The sequence below is a fragment of the Spermophilus citellus genome, assembly GCF_964194105.1.
Source record: "Spermophilus citellus genome assembly, chromosome: 6".
In the NCBI taxonomy this organism is placed as follows: Eukaryota; Metazoa; Chordata; class Mammalia; order Rodentia; family Sciuridae; genus Spermophilus; species Spermophilus citellus.
This window is the reverse complement of record NC_138187.1, coordinates 2,173,521-2,199,429: the sequence shown is the minus strand read 5'-3', so window position 1 is coordinate 2,199,429 and position 25,909 is coordinate 2,173,521. Positions and strand designations below refer to the sequence as shown.

Sequence of the window (25,909 nt, the reverse complement as noted above, 5' to 3'; positions counted from 1 at the left end):
TGCTTCAAAAATCTTCATTGAAGATCATAACACATTATCATTACATGACCAAAGAGGTCACGCACTCAACCCCAACAGGTGCCCATGCTCTGTTTGCCTGCAATTATAGGAACAGGGACACTCCTCGGCCTAGTCCATTTCTTTTCCAGGCAGCAGAAGCACGAGAAGCAAAGACAAGCATTTCCAGCCACAGGTGGACCAGGCTCTAGGGTCCAGCAGGACTGAGAAAGACAAGTCCTCGTCTGACGGTGCTTACCACAAAGTGGGTGCCTATTTCACGGGGTGTACCTGCAATGGAGGGGAAAGTGTTCAGTGTCAGGACCACAGGGTTCAGGGCCACAGTGGGCAGACGTGTACCTTGGTCACGGGGAGGAGACATCTGGATGAAGCCCACAGGATGAATAGCGGCCAGGCAGGGGGCAGAGACTCTGGAGCAAAGCACAGGAAGGGCAGGAAAGCCGGCAGTGGGAAAAAGGGGACCTGGAAGGCAGGGCCACCGAGCCTCCGCAGAAGCCCATGACTGCCACCCCACCCCGCCTGCCCACACTGCCCTGGGCAGGCAGCAGGGTCTCCTACAAAGCTCCTCTGCTCTTCTGCCAGGGCCCTGGAGACCAGTGACTACCCTGCTCGTTCCCAGCCCACCACTTGTCATCTCTGTGTTGTTTAGAAATGGGCAACTCCGCACCCTATGAATTCTTCAGGCCACCTTATTAACAGTCAAAATGGCTTAATCGGCTCAACAATCCAAAGCATTACTAACAACTGTGAACCCGGTTATTTGGTTTCCATGATTCTCACGAAGCTGGTAAGAAACCAGCCTCTATGTGACAGTCCCATACTGCTGAACTACACTTCCTTTGAGGGCCCCTGCAGGCCAAGGCCAGTGCCCACCCAGCTTCAAAGGTGAAAAGCCTGAACACTGGAAGGAGACCCATTTGATTGAACCTTGACAGCTGCTCTATGTTCTGGAATAGTGCCGATTTAAATTAGGCACAGGAAAATAAAGCCCACAGAAGGCCACATATAATCTGTGTTCCTTAAATAAATAAAACGTTTGGGGTTTTCGGTTTGGCTTTATTAAGTAAAAGATCATCTGCTCCCCAGAGATCCTCCTCACCACCAGCCATGCCCAGCCAAGCTCTGTGGTTCTGAGGTGTGACGGGCACGAGGAGGACAAACCTGTGATCTCTGCACTTGCTCACACACTGTCTCTGCCACAGAAGAGACACAACGTGGGGCCTGGGCAAAAGAAGCACCAGCTTGTATGGCAGAGACGGCCTCAGAGAAGCAGCAGGACAACAGGTGTGCGCCAACTGTACGAGAAATACCCACAACACCAACTGGCCCCCAGAGTGACCTCTGGAACCGCACCCTTGCATGGACTGGGATGACATCTGCAGTGCCAGCGCTCCTCCACCACCGTGAGGTCTCCATGTTGTCTGGATGTTCTCAGTAAGTACCTGTCACCCTTATAAAAGCAAAAGCACACATACACACAGACCGAGTCAGGCCAGGAAAGCATACCCAGACCCCAGCAGGGGCGTGGCAGCCCATGGAAGTTGTACAAAGAGAGTAAAAGGGAGAGGACACACAGCTGAACTGGCCGTGGCCTGGAAGATGTGTTTACACCATGGCAAATGGCAGCATCTTCTCTCCCGTGCCTGCTTCCCTTAAGAAATATTCAAAAACATGGGCTAGTCTGGGGTTGGGGGCGAGCTCAGAGCCAGATAGGCTGTGATCATTAAAACTTTCAAAACCTGGGTGGCACACACCTGTAATCCTAATGGCCTGGGAGACTGAGGCAGGAGGATCACAAGTTTGAGGCCAGCCTCAGCAACTTGGTAAGGTCCTAAGAAACATAGCAAGATACCATGTTTCAAAATAAAAAAGAGCTGGGGATGTGGTTCAGTAGTTGAGTGCCCCTGGATTCAGTCCCTCCCTGGTACCAAAAAAAAAAAAAAAAAAAAACCACAACCAATTCCAAATAGGTTCTTTCATTTGAATAAAACCAAACAGGAACCTAAAACAGATTCTTTTTTTATACTAGCCCTACCCTTACCCACCTGAGACACAGACCAACCACGAAGCATGACTTACGCATACTCCCTGGAATCAACGACTGAAAAATAGTTTTCCAGGGAATAGCAAAGAAAATCTAGCTTTATCATTTAAAGAAAAAAAAAAAAGCACAGCATGTTGGGGGGTGCAGTTCCATCCATGAACCAGTGAAGGCCTCAACATGGGTGCGTGCTAGCCACACAGCACAGTACACAGCCACCCCAGAGAAGAGCCCTGCAGAAGACGACTGCTCAGGAAGGCAGGAAGGCTTGCCCTGGCAGGCACGCTCCCAGTGAGTCCACACACAGTCCATCCACTCCAGAGCTACACATGCAAACACAAATCTAGCCTAAAATCTGGGGCTTGGGGTGGTAGCACACACTTTTATGATCCCAACCACTGAGGTGGCCGGGGCAGAAGGAGCAGAGTGAAACCAGCCTCGGCAACTCACATCAGGACTGGAGAGGCAGCTCAGTGGCAAAGCAGCCCGAGGTGCAATCCCCAGCAATCCCTGGGTCAATCGCGGTATTGCAGAACAACAACGAAAAGCTCGCATTTCTAACCTCACTTTCACGGACGTTGAAAGAAACAGTAGGTGAAGGCAGCTGGAAAAAAGGAGCACAAATTGAGGTGTTCCATTCCCTGAGCTTGCGATTCACCATGAAGCATGAGGATCGAGATAGCCCTGGCTGGCAGGAGGGAACACCATGGCTCCAGGAAACCAAGTCCAGAACAGCCCCCAACAAATGGTTTGATTTTGACAACATGCAAATGCAATTCAATAGGAAAGGAACAGTCTCCTTAACCAATGGATAACCCTAGACAGGGACAACACACGAGCCTTGCCTTTGCAGCAATCAACTCATTATGAAATGTCAACTGTCAGACTTTTAGAAGGAAAGTTTCTGTGGAGGGGGCCAGGCATTCTTAGATATGATACCAAATACAAGAACACAAAAAGAAAACTTTGATAAAGTTTACTTCATTAAAACTAAGGTTGGGGCTGGGGATGTGGCTCAAGCTGTAGCGCGCTCGCCTGGCATGCGTGCGGCCCGGGTTCGATCCTCAGCACCACATACAAAAATGTTGTGTCCGCTGAAAACTAAAAATAAATAAATAAATATTTAAAAAAAATAAGGCTTTTACCACTCAAATTTTTAATGTGACAATTAGAATATAAATATTACTTTTTACCATCTTAAAAAAAAAAAAAAAAGCCCTAAGACTTTTGCTCCACAAAGACACTGTTAAGAGAATAAACAGATATGCAATAGGCTGGTAGAAAATATTTGCAAATCACACACCAGACAAACAACTTCATCTCAAATATTACATAAAAAAATCAAAATTCAATTGCAGGAAACCCATCTCAGAAGAACCAGTACAGCCTTGCATCATCGCTTACCAAGAACACAGTGATGGCAAGCATGCAGAGGGGTACTCACCTTCAGTGCACCCCAAACCCCACAGACCCTGCCACTGACTGCCATCCAGCCACTGGCCACTGTGCCCGCCGGCCAGCAACAGGCCCTCCTGAGCCTGCACTGTGCTGCCCAAGCCAACTGGATGCCAGCCCCTCCCTATGACACTAAGTGGTGACAAACTGTCAGGATGGGGTGCAGTCCCACCCATCTTCTTTTTTAGAATGCGTGTCCCATGGTGTCATCTCTGCACCAAACACAGACGCTGACTACATAACCAGCTCCCGTGGCTGTGCATAGAAAAATCCAGCCTATGAGAGCCTCCGGCCCCCTCAAGGGTTCTGCTGCTCCAGGAAACCCTCAGCTGACAGGAACACCCATCCACTAGGTACCACCCAGTCATTTTTGCAGCTTACTATCAAAGTATGGCCCAACTACAAGAAAGTTCAGATCCTTCTTAAAAACACTAAATGAAATCTATTACAGAAGATGCAATCATGAGAACGTCCACATCTTTCTGACCCACTATAAATCACTGTGAGGTTCGGCATAACATGAATCCAGGAACCACCACCACCGACACCCGGTGCCCGGGGGTGCTAGGGGCTGCACTAGAAGCCAGACGCCTAAGGCCTCATGCGTCAGGGCTCCATCCATGTGAAATGCCCAGCACAGGCAAAGCCAGACTCACAGGTCAGGGGCTGCCGAGGACTAGGAGAGATGGTGAGTGTCTGCTGGTGAGCTCAGGGCGTTTTTGCAATGATGAAAATGTCCTAAAATTGTGTTGACAGCTACACAATTGCCAAAATAATATAACCCACCAAGAGATGGGCACAATGGCACATGCCTATACTTCCAGCAGCAACTAAGGAGGGTAAGGCAGGAGGATTGCTAGCCTCAGCAACTTAGTGAGACCCAGTTCCAAAATAAAAAGGGATAGGGATGTAGCTCAGTGGTTATATGTCCCTGGGTTCAATCCCCAGTGCCTCCCTCCCCAAATACATAAAGCCTAAAACCTACCAATGGGTAGATTCTGAAGTGAATCACAGTACAATTTAGTTATTTTAAAAATAATGGTGATTGCTACTGTGTTTTACGAAAAAAGCACAGCACGTGTGAGGCCCGCCCTGAGTTTGATCTCCAGCACAGACAGAAAAGAACAGATCCAAATTGAACTCTTTATAACTGTTACCAGAGTGGGCGAAATTAAGATTAACAATGTTTAATTTAACAAAAGGAATCTAATTTATGACTGAAGCTGAAATATAAAAGTGTGGTGTGTCCAAGAGGAAGAACTACTCTTCAAGGCAAAGAAAGTGACCTGGGCCAGTCCCTGCACCCCTGGCATCAAGCCTACAGGGAAGCAATGGGAAGAATGAGAGTGCTGTGAGACGTGCCCAGGCTCATCTACAGAGCCCACTGTCCGCACCCTCGGCAGGCCTTCCTGCTCCCCACGCAGCCTCACCTTCCGACTTCCAGAACCCGTCTGTGTGCTCCTCTGGTGCTCCCCAGGCTCTGCTCTGCGTTATTCACATGACCTCTCTGCGCTCCATGCCTCAGGGGGATTACCAGGTGACCAGGTATGCACTCTGCTGAGTGGGTCTGGGTCTGTAATAATCTTCCTAGTTTATTTCAGACAAAAATGCTTGATTTTCTGTATTGTAGTCAATCCTGAGGAGGACAGAGTCCCCCAAAAGAGCTGAGGCCACACCAGCCCATGCCTGCGTCCACACGATGGTCCCAGACCTGAGATGCCCTGCAGCTGCGCTGGCTCAGCAAGCTCCATGTGAGTGGCCCACTCATTTGAAAAGTGAGAACTAATATCTTCCATTTTATTTGACTTAAAGGGCCACGTGTAGTTAGTGAGCACATGAAATATGGCTAGAGACTAAGAAACTACTTAATCCTAGCTACTATAGATTTAATCAGCCACATGGGGCTAGTGGCCATAATACTGGACAGTGAAGAACTAGAGATGCCTCAGCCCCTCATAGTCTTGGTTTCTACATCTGAAGTGCAGGGGCCACAACACAGCTCTGCTGTAAAAAAAACTCTATAATCCAGTACACTTTGACAGACACTCTAAAGTGTTATCTCAACAAAAATAAAAACCCTTTTGAAACACATTATAGGGCCTGCTGGTCAGGGAGGCACACACCTGTAATCTCAGTGACTCAGGAGGCTGAGGGCAGGAGGATTACAAGTTCTAGGCCAGCCGCAGCAACTTAGCAAGACCCTGTCTTAAAATAAAAAGGGCTGAGTATGTAGCTCAGTGGTAAAGTACTCTAATCCTAGCACCCCTGGGCTCAACTCCCAGTACTGCAAAAGGAAAGAAAAAAGACCCAGCTTTGTCAAAACAGAATTCTTCCTCTCCACATCCCAAGGTCACTCACAACCCAATTTGAGAATAAACCTGACCACATCTAACTCCCATCAGCAAATTTTACCTTTAGCTTTCAGCATTACGTTTCCCCCTGATACTGGGGTGCTTACAGGGACAAGAGACCTAAATAATCGCCGTGGCCCTGCCTGCCATTACCTGGGCACTTCTGAATTTGGAAGCCATGTTAATGGGTGCGGTGCATCCCAAAGTTTGAATCACCTCAAGAGTCACTTGCTTTCCTCCTGACTAGGACACCCAGAGTCATCTCCCCCACTGAGCCACATCCCCAGCCCTATTTTATTTAGAGAGAGGGTCTCACTGAGTTGCTTAGTGCCTTGCCGTTGCTGAGGCTGGCTTTGAACTTGCAATCCTCCTGCTTCAGCCTCCCGAGCCTCTGGGATTACAGGTGTGCACCACCTGAGCCAGCTTAGTGTCTCTCTTTTTTTTTTTTGAGAGAGAGAATTTTAATTTTTATTTTTTAGTTTTTGGCGGACACAACATCTTTGTTTGTATGTGGTGCTGAGAATCGAACCCAGGCTGCATGCATGCCAGGCGAGCGCGCTACCGCTTGAGCCACATCCCCAGCCCCAGCTTAGTCTCTTCATCCTATCTCCTCAACATAATCGAAGCACATGTTCTCTGGACATGCTGAAGCCAGAATTTGGGTGGCCCATCTTCTATTTTTGCATCAAAATCTCACACCTTCAACCTACTAAAATCACCCATCTGAGGCAATGTCCAGAAAAGAACCAGTGGTGTGCTGAAGAGCACGGGGGCCATTCAGAAAACAGCAAGGTGGCACAAGCCTGTGACTCCAGCAACCTGGGAGCTGGGGCAGGAGGCCTCCAAGTTCAAGGACACCCCTGGCAACTTAGTGAGATCCCGTCTCAAAGTAAAAATTTAAAAAATGGGCTAGGATCATTGTAGCTCAGAGACACACCACTCCTAGGTTCAATCCCAGTAATGTAAAGAGAAAAAAAAAAAAAGGTTACATTGATTTAATCTTTCTTGAATCAATGATTTACAGGCAGACTAAGTTCAAACCAAGAAAGGGTTTCTGGGCTGGAGATGTAGCTGAGTGGTAGAGCACCTGTCTACCATACGCTCAGCACTGGGTTCCTTCCCTAGCAATGCAAGGGGTGGTGGTAGGGATTCCGTATTTAAACTAGTCTTGCCATAGTCTGACTGCTACAGTTACTTTATACCTAAATAGTCTCTGCCCAAAGTTGTCTATCACAACTTTAAAACACTGTCAGGTAAAGAAGCTGAAAAGGGAATTATTTAATATATGCCACAATAGTAAATACCACATGGCTAGCTAGAAGTTAATGGTGCAAGGAGACTAGCCTTTGAAGCCACCTAATTTCTTTCAACCTCTGCCCAGTTAAGGAATCCTGAGGCTCTGGTACCTCTGACCCACTTTTCCTCCCACCTTGTAAAAGCTGCCCTCTTAAAAGATTCAGGTGATGGGGAGGACAACTACACAGCTGGGCAGGGCTTAAAAACAGTATATGGGCAGGGAGTGGGGCTCTGGGACGCAGCCAGGCCCCCGAGATCTGTGCAGGCTTGGAGAGGGCCCGGCAGCTCAGACACCAGTCTGCTCATGGGAAAGTGCAGACTGTGGGAAGGAAGAGCCCGGGTGGAGAGGCCTGGTCTTTGGATTAAAATGCCTCAGTGACCAACTCAGAATTTCTGTCTAGAGACTTGGGTACCTGAAATGCAGTACACCTGTTCCCCAGCTGGCCACACACAGGCCTATTCACATCAAACTCGTCCACACGCTCAGAGCTACACAGTCCAGGAGAGTTTGCTTTACAAAGCTCAGAATCTCATTAAAATGTTACTGAATACTTGACTCACAGTTGAAGTGATCTACCAATGGGTAATGTTTTGCCTGGTGCCCTCCTATGTCACCAAATTCCACCTGCTGTACTCCATGGGAGGCCTCAGCCTATTTTGGCAGAGAGCTACTTTCCCTACTCAAAGCATGGGGTGAACCACACAAGACAGTTCAGCCCAGGAAGTCCAACTGTAGCCTGCCTCGCGGCGTGTTTAAGAACTGCTACTTTCATGGCCAATGGTGTCTCCAGACAGAGATGGATGCCAAATGGCCGTGCCACCCACCCGGCCAAGCCCAGTAGGTCCTCAGACTTGCTCAGCATTCTGTTCGGTTCTGCTCCACAATGGGGACCATGCTGCATCCACCCTGGATCTGTGTGTGCAGCCCTGTCACGTGGCCTGGCACTGTGAACCCTTGGAGAGGGTCAACCTCGCCACACAGCAAGCTCTGCAGCCTTCTGAAGGTCGAGGCAGCACGTCCATCCAGCATTCCCATGCTCCTTGTGACCCACCACCTTAAAGCCTGCTGGTGTCCTCTGGCTGCTCTACCCAATTACCACAAACTTGGTGGCCACACATACACTTGCTCAGTTCTGGAGGTCAGAAGTCTGAAATGGGTCTCACTGAGCTAAAAGCAAGTTGTTGGCAGAGCCCTGTTCCTTGTGGAGGCCTCGGGGGCCATCCTTGCCTCCCTTCCCCAGCTTCCAGGGACTACTCACATCCCTCATTCACCCTTACACCTTCAAAGCCAGCAGAGGCTGGTCATCTTCTCACCCAGGTAACTGACACTGATTCCTGCCCCTCCCCTTCTTCTGCAGAGACCCTGGGGGCCCTGAGGATTATACTGGTCGTCTAGATAATGCATCATGATCTTGTATGGGGATCTGCAAAGGAATTCTGTCGCACAATAGAGCATGTCCAAAGGTCCTCGGACCAAGGTGCAGTCATCTCTAAGAGGGTGAGACCACCACTGCCTATTCCAGACCCTAAATCTCAGAGACTGGCAAGATCCCACACCTTTCCCATCTCTGAACACACCACCCTCTTCTGTCTCAGCTGTGTCACCTCTGGGAAGCCTCCCCAGACCATCCCTTCCAAGCAGGCCAGTCCTCTTTCCTCTTCGCCACAACTCTCCCTGTCAACCACTCCACACCACAGCCCCTCACTGGAGCCCTCCCTCACACCTCCTTTCCTCCAAGGTGGTCACGTGTGGGAGGGACGAAAACCCTGCACCCAGCACTGCACCTGCCAGTCAGCAAGAGTTTGATGGATGAACACCTGGCCAGGCTCTGTGGGCGCCAGGGCGCAGGCAGCACAAGCAGTCAGGGGCGAGCAGGACGGCACAGAAATGAAGGCCAATGCAGGCATGGGATGGAGGGGCAGAAAGGGGCCCTCGCAGTGCTACTTGACACAGTGGCTGCACAGATACCCCTCAGTGCCCAAACGGAAGTTAGGGGAGGCTTTAGAAATTTTGAGAAGTTTGCCCTCCCTGGCCATATCCAAGCATACATCTGGGGGCTTGTCTAAGGAGGAAGCTGGTATGTCTCGTCCCAAGAGGTAACTGCAGTCAGTCATGTGCAGCAGGCCCATGGCACGGCCTCCAAGATTTCAGGATTTGATGAACTATAACCCAACATAAATAAAATCCACCACAATCCATTTCTTCTTTTTTTCTTTCTTGGTAGTAGGGATTGAACCCAGGGGCACTTTATAGGACTGAGTCACACCCAGACAGTTTTTATTTTGGGACAGGTTCTTCCTTATTTGCTCAGGCTGACCTCAAACTTTCAATCCTCCTGCTTCAATCTCCACCATGCACCACCATGCCCAGTTCAGAATCTATTTATTCCAATAGAAGATAATTTAGCTATAAGTTCACCCAATAGTCTTTAAGCTGTCTACAGAGATGAAGCATTGCAAAAACACTTACTTTATCAACTAAACCACAGCCAGTCAGGTGTGGTGACACATGCCTATAATCCCAGGGACTTGGTAGGCCGAGACAGGATGATCACAAGTTTGAGGCCATCTTCAGCAACTTAACAAGGACCCTAAGCAAGTTAGTGAGGCCCTTTCTCAAAATATATATGTATATAGCTGGGGATATAGCTAAATGCTCCTGGGTTTAATCCTCACTAGCAAAAAAAACAAACCCCAAATTAAAGCACAGTGGATCATGCCTATAATCCCAGCAACTGAGGCTGAGACAGGAAGGAGGCTCACAGGTTTGAGGCCAGCCTCAGCAACTTAGTGAAATCCTGCCTCAAAAGATAAAAAAGGATTCGGGATGTGAGTGGTAAAAGCAATCCTGGGTTCAATCCCCAGTACCAAAAAGATAAATAAAAACTAAAGATGCATGCACACACTGCATTCAATGCATGCATGAAGGCTTCAATGTATGTAATTTCTTTTTTTTTTAAAGAGAATTTTTAATATTTATTATTTTTTTAAGTTTTCGGCAGACACAACATCTTTGTTTGTATGTGGTGCTGAGGATCGAACCCGGGCCACACGCATGCCAGGCGAGCGCGCTACCGCCTGAGCCACATCCCTAGCCCTATGTATGTAATTTCTATGCCCTGCAAAGTTCTGCTCCATCACTGGTGGAATGACAGTTACATGTCTATGATCTATACTTTATATTAACCCATCCTGTCCCGAGTTTAATTCTATAAACATGATAATTACTTAAGTTATGGCAAATGGTGCATTTGTTACTCAAGTTCTACCTGTTGCACATCTGGAACAATGGGAGAAAATGGGTTAATCACCTATACACACTTTCTACACATGCACAGTTTCTTCAATTCTTTTTCTCCAAAGTATTTTTGTTCTAAACATAATTGCTGAAATGTAATTCAGCAATTTATATCTGTGGAATTTATTAATAAACTGAGGCTTTCCACATTTTCAGTTCAGTTGTTGTCTGCACTGTAGTAAAGAAAAAACTTGATCCTTCATAAGAAACTTGAAAAGCCTTGCTCTACAGGGTTGTCATAAGAACCATCTGTGCACAAGTTCCTAATGCTTCTTACTCATTCTGCTTCTCCCGGACACACTGCATCTTCCCAGCATGAACTGTAAGCCAAGACTCCGAGCAGGTTGTTTAGGCCGGCACTAGCCAATAAAGCTCTGCTGATGTGGTGTTCTCGCTGTGCTGTCCAATGGGGTGGCCATACTACTGCTGAGCACTCGAAATATGGGTAGTCAAATGAATGTTCAAATACCAAACCGAAGACCTGTAATCCCAGATGCTCGAGGCAGGAGGATCACAAGTTTGAGGCCAGTCTCAGCAACTTAGACACAGCAAACCTATCCCCAAAAGGGAGGGGGCTCGAGATGTGGCTCATGCTACAGAGCCCCTGGGTTCAATCCATAGTACCAAAACAATAAATGTCAAATTACAATGTGGCTTGTGGCTACCGCAGTTGCATGGTGTGGAGTTAGACCCTTAAGAACCTTCTTATCCCCATACGCCCCGCCCCCTTGTCCCCAGTATAACAAGTGGTGCTGTGGACAAATGTAGGTTGAAACAGGAAAAGTCTCAGTGTGTGCTCCTCAATACCAGCAGCAGAACCTGGCAAGGGCAGGCAGACACTGCATCAGGAGCAGCAGCCCCTGGACCACCCCTGGCTCCCCAAGAGTGCATCAGGCTATTCAGAGGCTGGGACTCCAAGGAGGCTCCCTCTGAGGGCTTTCCCAAGTCCAGCACTCCAGCCCTGCTGCTCACCTTTAGTCCTTACAAGCACAAGACATGAGAATAGGGCTGAGAATCATTTAGGGACCATTCTAAGTGTCTTAGACTATAAAACAGCGGTAAGTATCCGAGAATGTTTTTAATTACTTCACACAGTTTGCTTGACTGAAGAGGTTCTCCTGAAACTGATAAAAACTAGCACCTGGAAGCAACACTTGAGTATTAACTACCTACTCTATCTAAAGGGAGGCGGGACTATGTAGGCTAGCCACAAGCAATTTAAAGGGTGTTAACGTGTGCTTGTTTAAAATGGCAACTGCATAGCCCATTAAGAGCTCTGAAATAATTTACTTCCCAAGTCACACTGACGGAACTGTTCTGGCGCTTCAAGGTCAATGGCCCACAGGCTGCTTCTAGGAGCTGGGGTGGCAAGGTTTGCTCATTCTGAACACTCAAGAGAAGTACCACCACTAGGCAACATCCCCTCCTCTCTTTCTGAAAATAGTGTGAATGGAGTGGCAGCAGAGGCAGCCAGGGGAAACCAGATCACCATTCAGATCCGGGGCTGCTCCCTGAGATGTGATCAACCCCACAGTCCAGCTCACCTTCCAAAGGCACATCCCACCCTCCAGACCAGGTGCCAGTCTGCCTGCAAGAGCCAGAGCCTCCCTGGCAGAATATCCTGAGGACTGACACGTAACACAGGACCTGCCCTCCCAGCAGCAATGTCACGAACCCTATTCGACAGCATGCAATCAAAACCTAGGGACCAGGGTCTGAATATTCTGTGGCAAGCAGGAAAATCACAAGGCACTGTCCTGATTTCACAGGAAAGCCTTCTCAGCTTTGAGTCCTGATGACCCAAAAAGAATGAAGGGCCACCGTTTTGAAGCTGGAACACCACATTCGCTCCCAGGTTTCAAGGATTTAGGATCAAATACTGTGCTCTCCTTAACAGGACCCTGAACATTTTACCACTAACTGCTCCGACAGGCAGCTGACCAGTCACTCTCTGGCCTTACCTGTTCCCCACTCCATGGGTTGGACAAGGTGGATGTCCATATTGCTTCTCAGAGTGGGTTCTCCCAGATGCCCCTCCTCCTTTCCCATTTTGGGTCCTTGCTACTCACTCCAGAGTGTCCATCATTAAGTTCTGGAAGTACCTTACTCTAGCCCAGCTTGGTGTATTTCCCTATGGAAAAAAAAACTTTCTAGCCAGGCACAGTGGACACATCTGTAATCCCACTGACTTGGGAGGCTGAGGCAGGAGGGCTGCAGGTTTGAGACCAGCTTAAAAAGGGTTGGGGACATGGCTCTGTGGTTAAGAACCCCCGGGTTAAATCCCCAGTATCAAAAAGAAATTTTCTGATTACTGTTTCCAATTCCCAAATAAAAAGCTTATATTTCTCATCCTCAGGAAGTAAACCTGCTTCTCTTCAAGAACTTCAATATACCTGACTTGTCATTAGCAAAGGCATATATTAAACTTACTAGAAAGATGGCAGAGCTGACATCCAGCCTCCACAGGACACTTAAATCCCTCCTTCCTCCAATTTCTTAAATCCACAATTAGTTCAGAACAAGTGCTGTAGGAAGCAGCTGACATCTACAGTTTGACTGTCATGGTACTTGTCAAGAAATACCTTGTTACAACCTTGTTCCCCAGAGTAGAGTTCCTTGGTCTTAGAAATCTAGCAGAAATACCTAGGCTACATATTATTCATCCCCAAAACTAGAAACAATAACAAAAATAATCTATAAAAATGCTCAGAAGAGCTGAGCATGGTGGCGCACACCTGGAACCCCCATCATCCCCACTACTCAGGAGGCTTAGGCCTGTGCAAGCAACTTACCAATATGAATCAAAAAGGAAAGGGCTGGGGGTGGAGCTCAGCGGCAGCAGAGCGCCCCGGGTTTGATCCCCCATACCACAGAAAACAAATCTAAAGAAAACTTCTGTAATTTACCAAGTTCTCTCAAAGTTCTTTTATAGTGGTGGAAAGGCTTTTCCTTCCAAAAGGATAAAAAAAAAAAAAAAGAAATGCCACTTGCATTAGAATACCAAAGCCACTCACATTAGAATACTAAACCTGAATGGGCAGCTGTCGCAGCGATACAGGTTTATGGCTTCAACGTGGGGCTCAAAAGGCCACCGGGCCAGCCTGCCGTCTCCTGCACTCCTGGTCAGCCTCAGAGGGCACTGGATGTGTTTCCTGAAGCAGTACCTCCCAAAAGGAGGAACGAAGAAGACAGGCACACAAATGGTAGCACCAAGGGCAGGGTGGCAAGGGGAGGGGGCCAAGGGCTCACCAGGCATGTGGCTGTGGTGACACTGCACCCAAATGGGGTCTGTGCCACTTCCCTAGGGTGTCTACTGTCTGCTGCAGAAGGAGGGCCACAGCCAGACCACACAGTGCAGGTGGGCCGGGCGTGGCCCAGGAGCGGGAGAGCCCCACTGTGCCACTTCCCACAGGTGGTCGGAGAGCAGCCCACTTCCACAGCTGTGAAGGGTTCAGGCAGGACTGAGGCAGAGGCTGGTAACAGGATGTAGGAATGGAGGCTCCTGATCTTTCTTCCCTGATACAACCCGCTTCAATCCACTGTCAGGGTCTAACACTAGCACAGGAATAAACCACAAGGGCCCAGTCACGTGGCACCCACATGCACCACATCTACTCAGTTAATTTTTCTCAAAATATTTTACCTTTAAATTTGAATCCTAATGAAGGCACATCAAACACAAAGATTCATGTCCAACACTGCTTTAGATGGAGGCAGACTCTGTTTTCTTCCCCACACACCAGAATACCATTAAAGTAGTGCTTTGTTTTGAGAGAGGGACTAGGGGTTGAACGCAGGGGTGCTCTACCACTCAGCTACATTCCCAGTCCCTTTTGAATTTTTTTATTGAGACAGGGTCTAAGTTGCTCAGGCTGGCCTGGAACTTGAGGTTCTCCTGCTTCAGCCACCCCAGTGGTTAGGATTACAGGCACATAGAACACTTTTGCATACCACCAATAATCAGCCTGCCCCACCTGTGGTGTCTCCCCCACATCACTTGTAACCCAAAACCGGAGTACAAGCCTTTAGCTGCAAAGCAAAGCAACACCACTTATTGAACATCTGTGCTCCAAACTTTGTGCCTGGCACATTTCACATGCTTAGGGACTTGGGTCTCACCATCTCTAGGCAGGTAGGGATGAATGACCTCCTTTTCAAAGATGTAGAAACTGCAACATCAAGATCTGAAGCAACACACATGAGGTCATACAGCAACTGAACAGCAAAACCCAGATTCCAACCCAGGCCTGGCTGGAGGTGTGGCTCAGGGAAGAGCACCTGTCTAGCTGGTGAGAAGATCCCATCCCTGTCACCATAACTGCTTTGCTATGAACAAGCTTACTGGTATCCTTCACTTGATTACAGAGGAGAAAATAACAATCAGAAAATCAGCACCTGAAAGAATCGAGAGAGTTGAAGCCTGCAGGAAATACTCTGGGACATCAAAACTCACTCACTCTAATGAGAGTGAGATGTTTTCAGGACTAGCCTAATAATTCCTCTGTACTGGGTTCTCAGATGATGTTTCTCTGTTTCTTCAGCAAGAATTCTTTCACCAACTGAAGTCAACTTTAGGAAGGTCATTATCTCTATGGCACTGCATTCATCTTGCTCTAGCACCATTTGAAAGTAATGCTGCCTCTCAGACACAGGTCAGACAAGTCTAGTCCATCTGGGTGGTGTACCAAGAACTCACTTTCTGCTCCCAGTCATGTTTCAGCAGAAGGTGAAACTTCACCTCCCCGCACAAGTGCAGAAGAAACCCCCCCACCCACCCTGACAAAAACACCAAAGGGAGCAACCTGCTCCTGATGGCAGCAAGACAAGTGTCAGCAAAAGTCAGGCACTATCCCACTGGTTCCCGCTCACCCAGGCCACCACACCAGGGAACGGAGATTTGATGACTCTGTTGGTCTACACAGTGGGCGTAAGGCCTGGAAAAACCTCCTGTGGCCTCAGCAGGGCATACACTTAGTGGGTCATCACCTCTCCAAGGACAGCACAGCAGTCCTATTCAGGTTACTCCTTGGGCCCTTGGGCTGTATGGCCCTCAAAGTTAGTAAACAAACTGCTAAGCAAATTCATCCCTGGCCAGAGCTCACACCACCTCCACAGCCCAGGTGCCTGACAACCTGAACCTTCCAAGTGGCTGCTTCAGGCCTTACAGGTAGCATGTGGTCCTAGCCCCATAAGATTGCCCCTCAACTCCCCCCCCCAAAAAAAAAAAAAACTTCTTCCTTATAACTTTACTAACTGCTCAACACGGGACATTTTAAAAATAACTCATCCAGAGCACTGTTGCTCTCCAGCGGATTCCCAAGGAGCATGCAGAGTTCAACCAGAAGCAAATGCAACCCCACAAAGGAAGGCAGGAGGAAAGCAAACTGACCCTGACCTATTGATAGGGTGGGGGGACGACAACCAACCAACCAAACCAGTCTCCCAGCCTCCTTCGAAACCACCCAGCCTTAGAGGGACAGCAGGAGGCTCCTCACTTAAGCCTTCCCTGCTGCAAGCTGGTCAGAGCCCTGATGGTCTCCAGCTGCTAGCTCTACAGGAAGAGATACCCAACAGGTGCGAGCCACTGGCTCAAATGGGATCCCATTCACAGCCTGGCACACGAAGCCTGGTTACTAGAGCTTGTAGTCACTAAATTCCACACTTCTGACATTTTAATAGAAACACTTTTTCACTTCTCCTGATCTTAAAGTACAATGTTAAGCTAGAGTCCCATCTGTGGAGAGGAAAGGCTGATGTGAATTACCTATGACATAGGCACCTTTTAAGCCACACAGCTGTGAGTGCTCACAAGGGACCATTTTTCCCATACAAATAAGGCCCTACAAGATGAGGGTCCTTCTGGATAATGAACTTTGGGTAGTAGCCTACTCAGAAGAAACTAGTTCCTAAAGTTGAAGGGGTGAGCAAAATTCAGACCTGAAATCTTTGTGCTCCAATTTGAGATTCTGGTAAATGTGCATGCACATCTTAGGAGTTACCTTTCCAATACAAACTGACACGAAAATCAAGCATCCTGATGAAAGAAAGCAGTCTTGAAAGCAGAAACACTCAGGGGAGACTAAACACCACCGCCAGCACTCTAGCCTTTCTAACAGAGCCTCTGAAACCGTGGACATGGACGTTTTCCCAGACACATGCTGCCCAGTGATGACCATGTTCATTCTCTCTCACTGGCGTCCAAGACACTTTAGGAGTTGGTAAGAGGACGCATGGGAAACTGACATGCTCAGCTATTGGCTTTTTTTTTTAATCGGACGCAACTGGCAAAGGAAACTGAAAAGCAAACCTTTCTGTTCCGTTTTAGTTGTGTTGCAAAGTCTATCACGAAAGAATACACAAAATTCTCTCCAAGGTATCCCTCCAGTCGTTTGGCTTAATCGAACATGCCAGACACTCTGCCAAGTGAAAGAGATAGCATGGTCTCTGGCATGGACTCAGCTCTCCTGTCCCCCACTACTGCCATTGATAAGTACCACTGGTGAGTGCCTTCTGCAGGCACCTCAGCCACTGTGTCCTCTGCAGCACAGCCAGCCAGCTTCTCAGTGGACATCCAGTTACCAGCAGCGAGTTATTGGCGGGGAAAACAGCAGTCACAGTTAAGTGTTGCCACCCCCCCAACCGGTGAGCAGAGAGGGCCACAGGGCAAAAACCGCTCCACCTCCACTTCCCTAAACCTCTCTTCAAGACTCAAGACCTCTCGCTGAAGGCAAAACTAGAACCCAGGCTTCATGCCCTGACCATCCAGATGCCACCCTCACGCTCCTGGGGACCCCTGCCACTCGGCTGTCCTCGGGGAGGTCAGGAAACAGGACTGCCCCCTCTGCCCTTTCAAGTACTGAGTCGCGAGAAAGAAAAGGTGCCATCCAGTGACCACCGAGTCGCAGACCCTCCCCTTCCTGTGCCTCTCACTGCGGCCCAGGACCAACCCCTTCCACATCTCCAAGTGCCTGCGCCTCGGGGACTCCGCCACATGGACAGACACCGAGTTACCTTCGGAGTCAGGTCTGATTCTGACGTAGGCGGCGCGGGTGGCGGGGCTTTCCTGCCGTTTCAGCACACACCTGGCCGGATGTCGAGGGCACCACCTACGGCCAGGTGCCAGCCTCCCGGGCCACGGGCCCCGGAGGCCCCGGGGGCCCTCCGGGGGCCCTCCGCGGGCCGCGACCATCTGCGCGCCCGGCAGGTGCCTTCCCCGTCAGGCGCGGCGCCGGGCAGAGCCGCCGCAGCCTCCGGGGCCTCTCGGAGCAGGTGCGGCGGGCCCCGCGCTCCGGGCTCCGGCCGGCGGCCGCCGCAGGCCCGGGCGGGGACGGCGGGCCCGAGCGAGCAGCCGCGGGAGCCCGGCGACCCCGCGCCCGACCCCGCGCCGCGGGCGCTTTGTGCCGGGTCCCGCCGCCCCGCCCGGGCCGCATGACGGTGCAGCGCGCCGGGCCGGGGCCGCCGGCCGGGCCTGCTTAAAGATGGCGAGCCGCGCGTGGCTCCCGCGGCCGCCGGCCACAATGGGCGCGCCGGCCCGCCCGCCGGCCCGGGCCTCACCTTCCATCTCCATGTCCTCGGGCTCGCTCAGCTGCTGCTCGCCCGCTTTCTGCTGCTGCTGCTGTTGCTGCTGCTGCTGCTGCTGGTGGTTCATGTCGGCCGCGGCCTGGGGCTGCGCGCCCGGCGGGCGGGCGGCGGCGAGCCGGGGCGGCGGCGGCGGCGGCGGCGGCGGGGCGGCCTCCTCCTCCTCCTCCCGCGCGTCGTCGGCGGCGGCGGCGGCGGCCCCGGGGCGGCCCGCGGCGGGCGGCGGCAGGGAGACGCGCACGTACTTGCTCGCGATTCGCCCAATCTCGGCGCCGAGGCGGGCGGGCGGCCGGCGGGCCGGGCCGGGCGGCCGGGTCGCTCGCTGCGGCCGCCGCCGCCGCCGCCGCCGCCGGGCCCGCCTCCCGCCGCCGGGGCCGAGTCCGGGGCCGGGGTGCCGCGGGCCGGCCGGGGGCGGAGGGCGGCCGGGCGGGGGCCGCGGAGTCAGCCCCGCCTCGGGCCGGGCGCAGCGGGCAGGCGGCGGGGGCCGCGGCGGGCCGGCGGGGCCCGGGGCCGGCGGGGGCGGCGGCGGCGGCGCGGGCGGGCGGCGGGCCGGCCGCGCTCGGGGCGCTGCGGCCTCGGCGTCCTCGGCGGCGGCGGGCGGCGGCGGGCTCCGGCGGCGGACGCGGCCCGGCGCTCGTCTCCGCTGGCTCTCAAAATGGCGGCGGCGTGAAATGTCACATCCGCATGGGGGGCGAGAGCGAGCCGAGAGCCGACAGCGGGCGGGAGCCGGAGGGCGGAGCGGCGCGGGAGGCGGAGCGGGAGGCGGAGCGGGCCCGGCCGGCCCGCCCGCGCCGCGCCCCCGCGCCGCGCCCCTCGGCGGGGCTGCCCCGGGCCCCCGCCCGCCCGGCCGGGATGGGGGCGGCGCCGGGGCCGCGGCCGGGCCTCCCCGCCCGCCCGCGCCGGAACCCGCGCTGCGGGGCGCGCGCGTGCCTCTCCCGCCGACGCAGGCCGGACCTCGGCGCCCGCGCCGCCGGCCGCGTCTCCCGCAGGCCCCCCGGGGCGGCCACCCGCTCGGCCCCTCCGCGCCCGCTGTGGGGAGGACAAAGGAGGGAGCAGGACGCCCCGCGGTCTCGGGGAGGACAGGAGAGGGCCCCGGCCGCCGTCCCCCAGACCCCGGCCTCCGCCACCCTTTGCTGGGTGGAACCAGGGAGGGAGCCCAGGGTGCCCACCACGGACCAGATCCCAGCCCTTTAGTCCACCTCTCCCCACGGGGCCTCGCTCAGTCGCGAAGGCTGGCCTCGAACTTGCGAATCCCGCTGCCTCAGACGCCCGCGTCGCGGGGCTGACAGGCGAGCGCGTCCCGCCCGGCTCTGTCCCTCCCTCAAAGGAACGTTGGTCCACCGCGGTGACGGGAACCCAAGTGCTCGGGAAACGGGGTTAAGGGGACGTGTGATGCGAGTGGGCTCCGCGGCCAAGCCCTTCCTGCACCTGGGCTTCCCTCCAGGACAGGTGAGCCGCAGGGTGCAGAGGCTGCCTCCGTGGCCCTGCAGAGTGGGAGGTGAGGCGGGATCCAAGTTTGAGGCCAACCTCAGCCATTCAGACCCTCAACGACTTAACAAGACCCTCCCTCAAAAAGAATGGGGCTGTAGCTCTGTGGTAAAATGGCCCTGGTTCAGTCCCCCAGTTTAAAAAATGATGATAATAAAGCTATTTCGCGGGAATTACCCTCTCCCCTGGATCACCCCATCTGAAAAGGTGTTCATTCGCACAAATGTAATAAACATTATTATCACAGATGCAGAAGAGGCCTCTCTAGCACTCCCCAGGCTTACAGGAGGACAGCAAGGAGGGTTCTGGGTCAGTTCCCCCAGCCCACCTCATCCTCTTGCCAGTTCAGAGGGGAATAGGAGGGTTAGAAAGGATGCCTTGGGGCTACAGCTCAGAGGTAGAGCACTTGCCTAGCTGTGTGAGGCCCTGGGTTAGATCCTCATCACCACATCTAAATTCATGAATAAAGGTCCATCAACAACTTAAAAAAATGAAATTAAAAGAAAATTTTTAAAAATGCCTTCCTTGCCTGCTGGCACATGAAGGTGATCCCAGTGGCGCGGGAGGCTGACACAGGTTCGTGAATTAAAACCAACCTAAGGGCTGGGGATGTGGCTCAAGCGGTAGCGCTCCCCTGGCATGCGTGCGGCCCGGGTTTGATCCTCAGCACCACATACCAACAAAGATGTTGTGTCCGCCGAGAACTAAAAAATAAAATATTAAAAATTCTCTCTCTCTCTCCCCTCTCTCACTCTCTCTTTAAAATAAAATAAAATAAAATAAAATAAAAACCAACCTAAGCAACTTACTGAAGTCCTAAGCAACTTAGGCCTGTCTCAAAAATTATATATATAAAAAGTGCTGGGGATGTGGTTCAGTGGTTAAGTGCCCCTGGGTTGAGTCCCCAGTACCCAAACAAATAAACAAGACAGGGGTTAGGTAATTTCCATTGAACATTCCTTATCCAAAATGTTGAGACCAGAAGTATTTTGGATTTTGGATTTCTTTTTGAATTTTGTATATATAAAGATATATCTTGTAAGTAGGTCTCAAATCTAACCATGAAATTCATATACATTTGTTTCATAAAAACCTGAAGGTGATTTTGTATAATATTTAGTGCACCTGTTTTGACTGCAACCAGTCAGGTATGGAATTTCACTTGTGCCACATGGGTACTCAAAAAGTTTGTCATTTTGGAGCATTTTAGACTTAGGATTTTCAATTAGAGATACTTAACCTGTACACCTGTGTAGAGTGAAACACTACTTGGTAATAAAAAAGAATGAGACACTACACTACTGAATGTCCTACATAACAATATAGATGGAACTTGGAATCATTATGCTCAAAGAAGATAGAAAAAAGATCCCATATTGTCTAACTCCAATTCTATGCAATGTCCAAAACAGGCAGATCAATTCATAGAGACAGAAAGTAGATTAGTGGTTGCCAGGGGTTAGGGTATTGGTGTGTGGGAGTGCCTGTCATTTCTTTGGTAGGTACAGGGCCTCTTTTTGGAGTGCTGAAAATGAGACACTACACTATTGGATTCTGGGGATGGCTGCACCGTTCTCTGAATATACCAAAAGCCATACAAGTGTACATTTTAAATAGGTGAATGGTATGCTACATGAATCATTTCTCAATAAAACTATTCTTTAGATAAAAGACGTGTTCCATCTGGGTGTGGTGGGGAAACACCTATAATCCGAGGGGTTTGGGAGGCTGAGGCAGGAGGATCACGAATTCAAGGCAAGCCTCAGCAACTTAGTGAGACCCTGTCTCAAAGAATTAAAAGGGCTAGGGATGCGACTCAGTCGTTAAGTGCCCTGGGTTCAATTCCCAGAGTTCCCAGAGGGCCAGTACCTTTAACTGTGCCGCCCTCCTGTGATTAAGTCATAGTGCTTAGCAAAAGGGTCATACTTGACCCTTTAAGAGTAGATTGTCTCTGGCTTGTGGCAAGATGGGTGGGGCCACATGAAAGGACCTGAGAGTGGCCTCTTTGGGGGAAAAGCCAAGAGCCAGCAGAACAGGGACCTCAGGACGACCCACACAAGGGCCTTCTTCCCCAGAGCTTCCAGTGGGAGCTCAGGCCTTGGCTGAGACCCGCTCCCACACTGAGAGCCCAGCTGAGCCCACTTGGATGTGATCTAAGAACTCTGAGGTCATAAATGGGAGTTTTAAGTGGCTGACCTTGTGGTGATGGATTCTGCAGCAATAGCAACAATGCACATGAACAACATCTGTCTCCTATCCTGGGAGCACTTTAGGGAGAGAAACTGACTCCTTCGCAGCTCTGTTCTTAGCACCTGGTACAAAGTAGATGCTCAGTGAGGACTTTCACCTGTTTGCCAAGACAGGAGCTGCGGGGGATGCTATGGCGGGAGGCAGGTGCCTGGGAGGCCTCTCATAGGTCAGTGCTTCCCATGTCTCCCTGCCTGGCCATACATACCCTGCAGATGGCAGGTGGTTGGTGGAAAGGTCATTCCCAGGCCACCACAGCTTCTAGAGAAGAGCACCAGCACCCTTGGAGGCCTAGCAGAGAGGCCAAGACTCAATTACTCTAGGGGGCTCTGACAGCCCCTTCTTTTCTCCCCGGATGGAAGTAAGCCTGCATTAGATCTAAGGCCCATTTGTACACAGAATGGGTGTGTGTGTGTGTGTGTGTGTAAGAACTCTGCAGAAGTGAGTCGGCCAAAATGCCTGTTTCCTCTGAGGTTTGATGCCAAGAAGCCTCCACAGGGCTTGGAGAGCCTCAGAGGGGAGGATGGCTGAAGACACATTCCTGATCACTGCCAATTTAAAAATTCATAACCTCTACCCTGCTTCGGAAACCTAAGGAGAGATGGAAAACCGGGGCGACAGGAACCACAGGAGAGGCTGGCATGTCATTAGGTGGAGGCAGGGAGGGGCCACCCTATCATTATTCTGTGAGCAAAACATATTTTGCTGCTCCTGAGGCCCACGCCATGACTTGGCATAAACAGTGGGTCGGTTTCTGTTCTTGAGAACCAAAACACTTATGTACCTGGAGACTCTGTCAGTCAGGGTCTGAAATAGTAACTGTCAGAGGAGAAATAGGATGAGCAGACCATTTTTTTCTTTTTCCCAAGAAATGCCAATGTCTAAATGACCCATCCCTAGAAGGAAGACCTAATCCCACGGCTCAAGGTTAGTTTAGAGTTGGGTTCAGGAGCTAAAGGACCCAGCCAAGGTCACTCAGCGGAAGACAGGGAGCTGGGAGAAGGGACTTTAAGATTCAGAGCCAGGTGATCTGGACCCCAGACAGGCTTCCCAGCACTTGAGCTTGAATAGCAACCTTTTTTTTTTTTTTAAAGAGAGAGTGGGGGGGAGAGAGAGAGAGAAAGAGTTTTTTTTTTTTTAATATCTATTTTTTAGTTCTCGGGGGACACAACATCTTTGTTGGTATGTGGTGCTGAGGATCGAACCCGGGCCGCACGCATGCCAGGCGAGCGCGCTACCGCTTGAGCCACATCCCCAGCCCCGAATAGCAACCTTTTTGAACAAGGTTCTTATCAGGGAAATGGGAAGGACAGTTTGGAGGTAAAATGGTAAAAACTTCCAGCACCTCAGTACTCAGGTGATGATGATGATGATTGGTACTAGGGCTGAACTCAGGGGCACTCGACAATGAGCCACTCAGAAGCCCCATTTTGTATGTTATTAGAGACAGGGTCTCACTGAGTTGCTTAGCGCCTTGCTTTTGCTGAGGCTGGCTTTGAACTCACGATCCTCCTGCCTCAGCCTCCTGAACTGCTGGAATTACAGGCATGCGCCACTACAGCCAGCTCAGAGGCCCCCTGCCAGTTCTGGACGCCAGAATCTACCCTGCTTTCACTGTTTATGGGTTGAATGCCTACTATGTGTAGAGGACTGTACTGCTTCTAGGGTGAATACCCAAAATGGCCATGGGTGGTGAATTTGAATGCAACCCCATGACCCACCTTCTCCCAGCTGTGTTTCTGTGGAATCGCGGCTCCTGGTCAGGCAGGAGTGTGTGTGCAGAGAGGTTGAGGTCATGTTATTTTTTAAAAAGAGCGCACAAAAATGCTTCAGTCACATGACCAGTTTGACTTAAATTTTCACAAAGTGACCAGGTGTCGTGGCACACACTGGTCATCTCAGCTGCTTGGGAGGCTGAGGCAGGAGGATCACTAGTTGTAGGCTAGACTCTGAGACTCTGCTTCAAAATTAAATAAAGGCTAGGAATGTAGCTCTGAGGTCTAGCACCCCTGGGTTCAATCCCCAGTCCCACAGGGGAAAAGAAAAACGTCAATCAATGGGAGGGGTGAGGTCAGGGGCAGCCCACAAAACCTCCTTCCCTCCTTTAAAAAATCACTTTAGGGTAAGAACATGGAAGAAGGGAGTATTCTCAGTTATGTGAATTTGGAAAAACTCTTAAGTGTTCAGATAAGTAACACTCAGAGCCAAGGACTCGCTGCTAATTTAATTCTTAGGACAATTCGAGGCCACAGGTGCTAAGATTCCATTTTAAGAATGAAACAATGAGGCACAATCGTAGGGTTAAGTAACTGGCTCAAGGTCAGACTCCCCATAAGAGGAGCCCCAATTTGAGCCCAAGCAGCCTGTCTCCACACACAGCAAATGAAAACGACTCATTGGAGCCCCCTTTGAGGCCCTCCACGATTGGAAACATGGACTGGGAACCCCATAAGTTTTGAACCAGGCTTTCAGGCACTGGGGATGCAGCTCAGTGATAAAGCAGGGCACAGCAGGCACCACACCCTGGGTTCCGTGCCCAGCATTGCAGGAAGGGGGGGGGGGGACATGTTCACAGTTTCTTCCTCCACGTTAACGGAAGACAGACCCAGGCCACTTTGTGCATGTTTTTTGGTAATGGGGATTGAGCCCAGGGGTGCTTTACCGCTGAGCTACATCCCCAGTTCTCTATTTTTTATTTTTAAACCGTCTCACTAAATTGCCCAGGCTGGCCTTGAACTTGAAATCCTCCTGCTTTGACCTCTTAAATCGCTGTTACCACAGGCCTGTGCCACTGTGCCTGGCTGGCAGGGCCCACGGGACAAACCCAGGGCCTCGTGCAGACTAGACAAGGCTCTGCCCTGAGCGACACCCCAGCCCTACCACTGAACTGTCATGCGGCCAATGCCACCCTAAAGATTGTCATGTCGCAGACTCTCTTCCCAGTTTTCTCAGCACAAATTGTAAAGCAATAAAGTAGCTGCCCAGAGAGCCAGGTAACAGGCTGTAGGCTGCTCACGTCTACCCCGCTGTCGACGGAGAACACCGTTCCAAGGGCTTTCTATGAATTCGCTCCTTTAATCCTCTCAACAAGACCAAGCGCCTGCAGCACCCCGTCCATAGCCATCACTAGGGCCACCCCACCTGATGGCTAAATGTCACCAATGGTCAATTTTGTCGTATTTTCCTATTGAAATAAAGAGCAAGGTAAGGACTTGAACCAGGGTTGGGACCTCTCCGCAGCCTCTGCCCTTGGTCACTATTTCATGCTTCCCATTTCCGCACAAAGCTTAAGTCTCCTTATCCCTGTGTTACAGAACAGGAAACTGAGGCAGGGCTAGGAAATGGGGTTCCAACCTGGCTCTGCCCATCAGGTCAGTGAGGTGACCCCGCCTGCCTCCACCCACACACAGCTCTGGCCTCCATGGTGACTGCAGGGTCCCCAGCCCTCCCCACCACACACACTATGGATAATTCTGTCAGGATCCATCGCGTGCCCTGTAGGGTGCCACCCTGTGTGCCAGCAGTACCCAGGGCTGTGAGAACCCAAACTGTCTCCCAGATGACCACTGTGCACTCAGTGACTCAACCTCCTTTTATGGCGCTGACGCTGAGTCAACCGCTGACCTGAAAAGCAAAGCTCTTTCAAAGATTTGAGAGTGAGGGTTGAGACTACCCATGTAGTCCCCACAAGCTCAGGGCTGGGCGTGCCCTCAGTGGAAGAGGGCTCCATCCCCAGCCCCGCACACCCGCACACAGCGGGAACCCATCATGCCCAGGCCAAGCAGCCAGTCACCGAAATACACGGCAGATCCCACTCATAGGAAACACCCAGTCTAGGTGGACCCACAGGGATGGGTGAGTGGTTGGTGGCAATTGTCTGGGACAACAGGGTAGCTGCTAATGCACGGGGTTGAAGAGGTTGAGGGAGGAAGGAAATGTCCTAAAATTGACCGAACTGATGGTTGGTGCAACCAACGGCCAGGGAACTGCACACGTAACACGGGTGGATTGTGTGCTAGGGAATTTTTTTTTTTTTTAAGTTTGAACTCTCCAGAGCTCTTTGTCACTGTTATTTTGGTTTGGGTTTTGGTACTGGGGATTGAAGCCAGGGGCGCTTGACCACTGAGCCACATCCTC

The 25,909-nt window shown here is 51.2% G+C and overlaps 1 protein-coding gene across 1 annotated transcript in view; it reads right to left on the bottom strand.

Moving 5' to 3' along the window:
* USP7 (ubiquitin specific peptidase 7) overlaps positions 1-18,396 on the bottom strand; it is a 56,162-nt gene extending 37,766 nt beyond the window's left edge. The window contains exon 1 of the mRNA XM_081296891.1: positions 18,014-18,396. Coding sequence (XP_081153017.1) covers positions 18,014-18,107 — 94 coding nt within the window. The 5' untranslated portion in view covers positions 18,108-18,396. The remainder of the gene's footprint in view (positions 1-18,013) is intronic.
* Positions 18,397-25,909: the final 7,513 nt, after the last annotated feature.